Raw genomic sequence first — 10,959 nt, forward strand, 5'->3', positions numbered from 1 at the left:
TTTCAGTGAAAAACTCAGTTCAAAATATAACCCTCTAAACACAGAATTTTTTGCTATTTAGTAACCATGTTGGAATTGGTTCTCAAAATCAAATTTCCCTTCTATAAAAATAAAACGGTTGGAAAACTTGCTGGTGCTGGTGCTGAAGCACTATAATTTTCAAATATCCCTGCGGTTTTCAAATAATAGAAAAGAAAATCACAATCATTTGTCTTGTATTTCCAATCTTAACGAAGAAAAAATTGAATGTAACTGTAAACAAAACTAACCACATAAAAGAAGGTTTTCTGGTGGTGGTCTCTCCTTAGCAGGGTCAGGATCAGCATCAAAAACTCTAATGTATAGTTCTTGGCCTAAGTACCATCTTTTCAAAATTTGTGACCTCAAGTTCCACATTCCGGGATTGTCGAGGAAGGCGTAAACCGCCGTCCATCCTCCGGGGTAAACTTGGACGGTGGACTTAACGACCGGATCAACAAGGTTGTAAGTATCACGTGAGGCCGGGGTCCAGTCTCCATCTCCAAACCTATTGGTAATCATTAAAAAAGAATTTAATCTAGATAGATTCTGTTTTGAATCCTAAATCCTAAATTCTAAATTTCGAGAGACGCACTTAACTTACCCCACAAGAAAGAAACCAAAACCATCCAAATGCCAAGTATCCATGACATTCATCTTATTTTTGAAGACAAATTCTGCCCATCCTTTGTGTTTACCAGAAACAACTGAAATTCCATATGAAGCATTAGCATTGACAGAGTCATGAGGAAACGCATCGAGTTGATATACGCCGCTGCCGTTTACAAAGTGGTCGGCGAGTTTCAACGGCGTGCCAATGGTGTAATAAGAGACATTATTGACGGCATAGCGCGGTAGGCCGCTTATTTCTTCCAGGGAACCTAGAAGAATGAAGGTGTGTGACAGAGTCACATTGCTAACATTGAAGGTTCCTTGTGGATTAGGCCTTGCCGCTCCCGCGGTCAAATTCCACCTGCTCAAGTTATCCTTGAATAGTTAGTTGGTCGAAACTTATGTATTTGTCTTCATGTGGAGTTGATAGTTAAAAATCATTAGATGACAGTTTAATCAAATCTGTCAAATCATCTAAAGGTTCTCGATTATCAATTTCATACAAAGACAACTGTACGTGAGTCTTCACCTAGTTAGTTACACAAAAAGCAATACGTTCTGATATGTAAACAAATTCGCAGATGAATTGTGGATTAGTACGCACACGAAAAATGAAACAAGTCTTCGAATTTAGAGCAAGGTTGAAAGTCACCTTTTTTTTAGTATAATTACCTAATGGATTTGGCTTGATTTCGTGAAAATTCAACATCAAAAGGGTCTGGTCCAGTTGGCAGAGGTCCAGTAACACCTTTGGTAGAATTTGAGTAGTGAAGCACTCCTACACCTACAAGGTTGCTAGAATCATTTGTGTTGGTTAATTTTGGACTGGCGACGATATAATAATCAGCTTCGCTTTGATTCGTCGTCACAATAACAGAGTAGGACTGGCCAATATGCACATCAAGAGAATCCAATGGGATTTGGTTGGTATAAGAGCCTTCTGTCTCAACTAGTAGCATTTCATGATTCTGAATTCTGAGATTCAAGCTCAATGCATTCCCCACATTTGATATTCTAAACCTGTAGCTCTTACCTGCAATGTAGCCAGGGAGGTAAAAAATTATGTGAAATGCTCCGGCTTGAATCAAATCGAACCGGGAGATGTACAATTACAACTTACAAACCTTGTGTGACAGTGAAGGACTCAAAGGACTTTGACAAGTTGTTTCCATAAGGACCTTTTCCATTCATCAGAATGAATTTAGGAACTGCATAACTATTTACATCCTTATTTCGCATCATCGACTTACTTATCTGTCCAAACCATAAAACAAATGCCATTTACTCCTTCTGTCTCAAAATATTTGTAACGAGTAAAAGATAGTTATTTTTACTGATGTGGCATTACGTAATTAGATGCACATGTAAAATTATTTTACACTGACAGTACATCAAAATTAAATTATATATTCACTGAATTGTTGAGTGTTTCGCAAGAAACATAAATTCAAGGCTAATAGTTCATGGTTATGACCTTGTAGTCTTCAGTAGACCAATCCCCCATAAGAAGATCAAATTCGGCTTCCGGTTTGGGGAAAGGCACGGCAATGACATCGCGATTGTTGACTCGAATCGCTCCGAAACCCGCGGCGGCCTTTTGGAATTGAATAGAAGGGTAGTAGAAGAAGGTACCTATTTGATCTTTGGTTTGAAAGACATAAGTCCAATTATGATGAGGTAGAATGGGGCAATTTGTTCCAGAAACTCCATCTTGCCAAGAGTTAAGCCTTTGTTGTATACCATGCCTACACCATTATCAAAACAACAATATCACATTATCATTATACATCTTCTATTGTCAATTGACAAGAATACCCTTACTCAATTCAGAATATTTGTACCAAGTGAAGAATAGTGGTTCATCCAAATTGTTGAAGACATTGACATTGACAACATCATTGGTTGTGACATTAATAAGGGGACCAGGGAACATTTCATTGATAGCAATAACCTGTTGAACAGAATAATAAATAAACATTAAGAACATAGTTAAGATGCAGAATCATTCATCACAAGCTACAAAAGACTTTTGAGAAGTTGTTGATCATACACTTTGATTCACATTCAAAGGTGAAACATTTGTATCAAGAGAAACATGCCATTCATGGTAAACTTCAATGGCACTACACCTTGTAACAAATTCTAGAACTAGAAATGTAGTATAGGTGAAGAGCATGAACACCCTACAATAATAGCCATTGATTCTCATTTTTTTTGTTTCTTAGATCATAACAAGTGATATAGCCTTCCCAGAAAGGAAATAGAAATAGGCTATAAAACCAACAATTTTATATCACAAGATACAAGTGTCCTAGGTTGGTGAAAATTTCTAGGTATGTTTTTATTTAAAAATGTTAGTTGTACACTAAAATCAGTCACCAAAATCGGCCACTATCTATTTAATATTTGTGTATAAATATATGTTTGTTTAACTTATTTTTAATATGTATTTTATATTTTATATTAATAACTCATTTTAGTGACTGATTTTAGTGTACATGTAACATGGTAGTCTTTTATTATTGCATGTCTTCACCTTTCCGTATTCATGTGAAAGAAAGGGCGTGACTTCGAATGAATTAAAAATAGACTAGAAGACTTAAATTGATTTTTAAATCAAAGGTTATATATAGTTTTTTTTGGTTGACTAGATTATATATAGTTTGGAACAAATTAAGAAAATTGATATAATATTAGGTATAGTAAAATAATTCATTTATTTTTAGAGTTAAACACAAAGTGGCCTTTAAAATTGACTACTTGTATCAAAAAGATTTTCAATATTCCAATTGCATCATAAGAATCTGCAAAATTAAAAAAATTGCATCAATTAGTTTTCACTCTCTTTCTATTGAGTTACTCGTCATAAACTGAGTCACTTAGCACATATTTTTTTACATTAGACTAAATAAAATACGGAAAAGTTCTGCATACAAGCCATTAGGGCTTGTATGCTTTACAAGCTCATTAAACAATAAAACGAAAATACGCGTTGCTCCACATACGTTGATTACACGCGCTATATAAGATTCCGCGTATATCTAACTACCAAATTTAAAATATTTGTTTCCTTCTTCGTTTTCGTTATTTTGAGATTTGGTTGTTCTTCTTCTCGCGCGTCTTCCCTCGTTCTTCTCCATCGTTCTTTTCCTCTCCCTTTCTCACTGGTATGTTCTTCGTTTACGTTACTTTTTTCTCTCTCTTCAACTCGAGCTTCGTTTTCTATTTTGATTTGTTGTTTTCTGAAATCAAAGTTTGAACTCGTTTTGAAGATAATGGCATTCCACCTCAGATTCTCAGTTGAATCCAGGCGAAGTGGATTATGAATTTGAATCTAACGAAGTTCCTGAGGTTTGATTTACATAATCAATTTTCTTTCAGTAATTTGTATAGCATTGTGTGGTTGAAAAATTGCTGAACATTGACTGTGAAACTAACACGTTAACATGAATCTGTCGATTCAATGTATTAGTTGTGATTAATTACCTGGAATTTATAGCAGACGCTCGGGTGTAGATCAGGTCTTTTTTTGGGTGTATTTTTGCTAGAAGTGTGGGTGTATCTACACTACTGGCTTTGTTATTTTAATTGAGTTGTTGTTGTTCAGGTGTATTATATCAGACATGATTGGGTGTGTTTTTAGTTTTTGACATGGTGTATTCTGCAGCCTGTGTATTTACAGTTTATGGCTTTAAAGGTTATTGTGTAGTTAAGTTGTTGCGGTTCGGCTGTATCATATTAGGCATGATTGGGTGTATTTGAATCATATCTATGGGTGTATTCACAGTTTCTGACACGGTGTATTGTGCAGCCTCTCTCGGTTGTTGATGACGAGCTTGTTCCGAAGGTTGGAATGACCTTTACCACCCTTGAAGATGCTACCAAGCAAAACATACCAATCATTTGTTGCGGCTGCCGGGGGTCATCGCGAGTTAAATTTTATCGAAAAGGACGTGAAGAATTACATTACGAGGGAAGTGCGGAATGTTTCCGAACAAGAAGATGCAAAGAAATTCGGGAAATATTTGTTAAGAATGAAAGAGAAGAATCCGAATTTCTTTTTTGAGCTCCAACTCGAAAAGGATCAATCGATTAAGCTCGCTTTTTGGGCCAATGCAAGAAGCAGAGCCGCCTTTGAGTATTTCGGAGACGTCATTTCATTCGACACCACCTACAATACAAACAGGTAACAAACTGCCCCTGTTTATGATGCTAAATTATTTTATTTTTACGAATCCGCATCAGAGGTGTATATTGGCTGTTTCATTGGGTGTATGCAAAGCATTTGTTAAGGTGTAACTAATGATTTTGCATTCTGGACCATGGTAATTTATTTCAGGTATAATTTGGTCTGTGGTTCTTTTGTCGGGGTGAATCACCACGGTCAGTCAACACTTCTCGGATGCTCTTTGATGAAGAACGAAGAAATTGAATCATTCAAATGGTTATTTCAATGCTGGTTTCGTTGCATGGGAGAAGTGGCTTTCAGGTAATGTCTTTTTAAAATCTGCAGCAGAGGTGTATATTGCATGTTCCCTCGGGTGTATTTACAGTCTGTGTTTGGGTGTATTATGCAGATCTGTACGAAGACCGTCACATATGGGTTCCTATCTATCTGGATCACCACTTCTGGGCAGGGATGAGAAGCACACAAAGGAGCGAGAGCATGCATTCCTTTTTTAACAAGTATATCACCCGGAACAGCTCGCTTATTCAGTTCATCAAACAATACGATAATTGCCTCGGAAGCAAGGAGCAAGCAGAGAGAGAATCAGATGCTGCAGATTTTCATACGGTCATATCGTGTGCAACCAAATCCTCCATTGAAGCTCAGTTTCAAGATGCGTACACTCACGCAAAGTTTAGGAAAGTCCAAGCACAATTCAGAGGAAAGGCGAATTGCATCACCAGATTAAAGAATTCCGCTCTAGGCTATTCAGTATACGAAGTCGGAGAACAAGTTTCCAGCTCAATATTCAACAAGTTCGTGGTTACTTACGACTCAGTTGCAGCCGAGGTAAAATGCGAATGCTTATTATTCGAGTCGAGAAGGATACTGTGCCGTCACGCACTAAGCGTGTTAAGCTTCGAACAAGCAAGCCAAGTGTCACCTAGATACATACTGGAACGATGGAGCAAGAAGGTAAAGAGGCGACACACACACATCAAGAGCAGCCACGACGAGCCACTAATGGAGCCAAGAAGCAAGAGGTTTGACCAATTGGTTTTTCGTTCGCAAAATATTTGCGAATTTGCCTCTGAATCGGAGGAGCTGACTGCAATTCTGCACCGTGCGTACGATAACGTCATGGCCGAGATGGAAGCATTAAAAGCCAAAAGGAAGGGGACATCTTCTTTATCCCACGAAGACGCCAACTTGGAATCCGTTAACGAGCTTCAAAGCCCGCCAAGGATTCGAACAAGAGGACGTCCAAAAAACAGGCTAGGTTCAAAGCTGGAGAAACAGATCACAAATGGCACAAAGAAGAAGAAGACGAAAGTTTTAAGCGAGGTAAAAGTAATGTTCTTTAAATTTGTGGCGATTGGGTTTATTTTTCTCGTTAATAGGTTAGCTAATGTGTGATGTTTTCCGGCTCAATTAACTCCATCCACTTCATAACATAGATAGCGCAGTCATAGCTGAAAACGAAGAAAATAAATTACGAATCTCATTTACGAAAGTTTAATGTTCAGACTCACAAATTTATACCTTATTTTTTGGCCTGATATTTTAACATATGATGATTTAATTTTCTTCTCGTTCTCCCCTTTCTGCAGAGGTTCCCCGCCGGCATATGTTATCAATCTTGAAAATACATATTCCTTAAATAGCAAAACAAATCAGTAATACACCCGAATAAATGCACAAGATACACCCAACTGAATGGACAATATACACCCAACACAACTAACGAAATAGACCTAAATATTAAAGTAAAGAAGACAGAGGCAACTTACAGTGAATTTATTAATGTCCTTTCTCTCATCGCTTGGAGCTTTTTTGTGTAGCGGGTCAAGTATATGACATTTCCGCTTTCTTGTATTTATTAGCCATAACCACCAATGCCCCGAGTGGCAAACAGGAGCAAAAATCTGAAGGATTGCCACATTTCAACAGTGTGTTATTTTATTTGGCATATAAGTAAATAAGCGTACTAACAAATTTAGCAAACAAAAACTTACATATGGATGCGAAGTTAATTTTTTTTCTATCTATGAAGGGAATGAAACTCGGGTAGGCTTCCACCCTGAATTCCTTTTTCGTTTTCGGTGATACGAATTCCCCCTTTGGGTGATCCGAAAGTGCCATGCACTGTAAGAATTGCGAAACAAGAAATGAAATACTAAACTTACACCCAATTGAACGTAAAAAATACAGCCAAATCAATACAGAAAATACACCCAAAGTTCGTAGAAGTAACACTTACCACAATATCGGGGGGGAGACAGTATATTTGTTCTTGAAACCTCTTTTCATTTTTCTGGTTGAGGACGATGCAGATGGCAGATACAATCTAGAAATATATGCCGAAATCAATTTTACATTAATAAGCATTGCAATTGACTTTGGTGTAAAAACATTAATGTTATTCTAATATTACCTGAGATTCTATATCACTTTTTGCTTGGAGGGATACAAGGTGCATTCTCATCAAAATGTATTCTCCTTGGCCAATCAGAGTGCACATTTCCTCATACTCGTTAGTATTGCCATCTGCATCTTCCTTCAGTCTCGTCCCCCAGATATAGCACTTTTGTTTCATATCATCCGTAATCTAATATAATCCCCCAGGAGTTCAAAACTTTGCAGAATTTTCTCCCCCAGTCTCCCTCTGAATTTGTGGACTTTTGTTCTTCCCCTTCGCCGCACTGCTTGCTATTTTTTGGACCAAATCGTCCAATTGTTCTATCAAATTTGCAGATTCAGGAGATTTTGCCCTTTCTGTCTCCTGCGTTGACGCCCCCTCCTGGCTTGAATCAGTCAATCTAAGGATGAATGATGGCACCCCTGGATCTGTTTTAGGAACATAGGATGCTGTCCGTGCCATCATCAACAGGGCAGCAGCGTCTTCTGCGTCTGGATGACTGCGTCATCATGTATAAGAATAAGAATAAGAATAAGAATATACGGATGATAAGCAAAGATTGATTTTAGTCTGATGAACTTACATTTTAGTTGGAGATGGGGGAAGCGTGGGTGTGGTCTCTTGAAGTTGTTTGGGGGTTTCAGAAGTGCTGCACAGTTACAAAAAATTAATCACGGCGTAAAAAAAATTAATCAGGAACAATATACACCCAAACTGTTAGCTAATATACACCCAAACTCTAAACAAATATACACTCAATACTATTTCTTACGTTTCTGTAGTCCCTTCAATCTGTATCATAGGGGTTGGTTCAAAATCTATCTCAGTGGTTGTTTGGGATGCCGGCACAAAAATCTGAATCGGGACTCTAAACAAGAAGAAAAATGAAAGGTTAACAACGCCTTTGAAAATAATAAGGTTATAAGGTTGAAATATTATTGGAAAACTCACATTGCAAGCGCTTCCGACGGTGTCTGTTCCCTCACAACCATCATATTCGAATCAGACGGACTCAACCTAAAATACACCCAAAGAAATTCAAGAAATACACCCGAACAATTCAAAAAGAAGACAGGCTTTGTTTTTTTGAGAACTTACATACTTGTAGTTTTTGCTTTTTTTTCCTGCCTTTTTTTTTCTTGAATAAAATAATAAAGGGCTTTTTTTCTAAAAAAAATATATACAGAATTAGAAGTAGAAGGGTAATAGAAGAACAAAAGTAACAGTTATTTGAAAGAGAAATTACATGCTCTGTGACGGCTGGTTTACACTACTCTGTTCTGTGCATCCTTGAGAGGAAGGAGCATCACTTCCCAAGTTCACAGCCGGTATTCTAAAACAGATTTGATGTTATTCAGACAAAATAAGATACAGGTATAAAATACACTCAAATGAATGCACAAGATACAACCAACCGAATGGACAATATACACCCAACACAACAAACGAAATATCCCAACTTAATAAACAACATAAACCCAACTTGATCAACACAATACACCGAAATGGTTCCACAAAATACACCCAAATCATGATAACAAGATTTTATTAAATAATAAAGCTTCTTACGTTTCAGACGACACATAGCGACCTTCTGTCGATCGCAGGTCAGCTTGGTTCTCTCTGCAAAACAAGAAACAATTATTAGCATACAAAACACACCAAAATATGAAATAGACAGCCCAGCAAGACATACCCCTCTGCAGCAGATTTATCAACATTTTTCCTTAGCCATTCATCTAGTTCGTCACTTGATATTTCATATGTCTCACTACATTCATAAAAGAAGACGTTAACAAAAATAATTACGATGATAGACGGTAATATAGCTTACGAGGTACTGTACCCGTCAAAGTATTGATCTTCTTTAGGAGGTGAATCCTCCACAACAACTTTTTTCTTTTTTGGTTGTGTTCTGGGTGGAAAAAAAAGAGTACCAATCAGAAATAAAAAATTAATTTTATCACAGAATAGTCGTCTAATCTAATTATATGCAAAGAAGTGCTTACTTTTTGGTGTTGTTTTTGTTTTTTTCTTCTCCTTCTCCTTCTCTGCAGGTGATGATTCTTCGCTCCTATAAGTTAATAATAGATACTTCAGTTAATACACGAAATCTTTATAATGAAGCCAAAAGAAAGGAGTAATAATTTCAGGACATTACTCATCACTTGATTCAGATTCAGATTCTGAATCAGAATCGGACTCCTCTTGACTCTTCTTTCTTTTTCTGGAGTCCATTCTGGAAGGCAAACAATCATCATTTAGAACATACTAAATTCTTGAGTCTCAGACTCAGAGGTAGAAGTGTCAATGTCAGTAGCTGTTTCTGTCTCCGAAGACGATGTTGGACTCGCCTTCCTTTTTTTTGTTTTTTTTATTTCTTGTTTTTTTCTTTTTTTTTCTTTTTTTTTCATTTTTTCTCTTGCTCTTGTCTCCGCCATCTTCACAATCCCCTGAAACATTAGATATTTTAGCTAGCAGCATTCAGGTAAATAAAATACAAGCAACATATTATGTTTACTTACCAAAATTTTCTCTCTTTCTGCAGTCATTCTTTCCACCAACTGCTCCTTAGTCCAGTTGGCAATCCAAGGCTTTGGTGGTCTTTCAGCCCTCTTCTTGCCTTTGTTTTCAGAAAGATGAAAGTATATTATCATCAGGGTAAAGAGGCAGCCATCAATTGCCTTCTTCTTCTTCTCCTGGTAGTCTGTGATGCCCTTGATCAAGAAGGTCAAAACATGTCCCCCAGTTTCTCTCCGATATGCCGTCCATCTTAAAAATTGGGGCCAGGTGCACGGGTGATATTTTGTTTATCGTCGTTGGCAAAAGGAACGCCATCTGTTGATGGAGGTTTCGAAGAACGATTTGTATGTTTTGAACTTTGATTTTCGCTCGAAAATGGAAGGGTTTTCGAAGCGTCGAAGCGTTTTGAGAAGTGGAAGAAGTGGAAGAGTTTCCCATACGTAACGGTTGTAGTGTTGAGCGCGTGATTTTGACGCGCCATGTTATCTCTCTTTATGCGCGTGGCTTCTATTTGGGCTGGGCCAACTTGTAAGCTTGTAAGCTTGTATGTGTAGCCCAACCCAATAAAATAACGTTACTTTAGTTCTCAAATTAAATGTTTGATGAAATGACATTAATTAACCATAATAAATCACAAAATGTCTTATCTTCACAAAAACAGTATTGTTTTGTTTAGTCCAACATAAAAAAAAATGTGTCAAGTCATTTACTACGTGGAGATAAAGAGATAAAAGAAAAGAGAATAATATAATACCGTTTTTTCAATATCAAAAACATTTAAAGTATAATTAGAATCTCAAAATCTTTTCAATACAAGCGACTAATCATACAGATTTGGGGCTTAATATGTAATGTAAGTTCCCTCAAAAGTCAAGAGATTGAAACATTACTGACTAGAAACAATATGTGTGTCATTGATGCATTGTGACTTTGACCAAGACCCCCTAACAAGGGCATAAATGCTAACGAATTCAACAACACTTGACTGATATCACAATGAAAGTTTTGGAAATAAATAAGCCGGCATTAAATTTGGAAATTAAAGTTAATGAAATAGGATCGGTGCATGGAAATCTTCCTTAAAAATTAAATGATTAAATATGGAGTTTTCTAAAATCACTTTTTTTTTTTGGTGACTACTAAAATCACTTATTAAGATTACTTAAAAAAAAGTTAGGTTTTTTTTTAAAATAAATACATTACAAAATATTAGGAACTC

General features: G+C 36.8%; 1 protein-coding gene and 1 long non-coding RNA gene across 2 annotated transcripts; both read right to left on the reverse strand.

Moving 5' to 3' along the window:
* LOC107616022 (monocopper oxidase-like protein SKU5) lies at positions 265 to 2,725 on the reverse strand. Its single transcript, XM_021112023.1, has 6 exons — positions 2,472 to 2,725; positions 2,105 to 2,375; positions 1,755 to 1,884; positions 1,303 to 1,663; positions 623 to 1,012; positions 265 to 526 (listed from the first exon to the last, which is right to left on the reverse strand). The coding sequence occupies exons 1-6, from the start codon at positions 2,615 to 2,617 to the stop codon at positions 265 to 267; spliced, it is 1,560 nt and encodes a 519-aa protein (XP_020967682.1). The 5' UTR covers positions 2,618 to 2,725.
* LOC110267354 lies at positions 8,943 to 9,259 on the reverse strand. Its single transcript, XR_002354852.1, has 3 exons — positions 9,227 to 9,259; positions 9,064 to 9,132; positions 8,943 to 8,988 (listed from the first exon to the last, which is right to left on the reverse strand). It is a non-coding gene; the product is annotated as an uncharacterized LOC110267354 (long non-coding RNA).

Source organism: Arachis ipaensis, chromosome B09, assembly GCF_000816755.2.
Source record: "Arachis ipaensis cultivar K30076 chromosome B09, Araip1.1, whole genome shotgun sequence".
Classification (NCBI taxonomy): domain Eukaryota; kingdom Viridiplantae; phylum Streptophyta; class Magnoliopsida; order Fabales; family Fabaceae; genus Arachis; species Arachis ipaensis.

Excerpts from the sequence above, each read along its gene's own strand:
- LOC107616022 (XM_021112023.1), bottom strand. The coding sequence starts at position 2,617 with ATGTTCTTAATGTTTATTTATTATTCTGTTCAACAGGTTATTGCTATC. Across the intron at positions 1,664-1,754 it reads GTCCTTCACTGTCACACAAG|GTAAGAGCTACAGGTTTAGA; the intron begins GTTTGTAAGTTG and ends GCTACATTGCAG. Across the intron at positions 1,013-1,302 it reads AATCAAGCCAAATCCATTAG|ATTCAAGGATAACTTGAGCA; the intron begins GTAATTATACTA and ends GACCAACTAACT.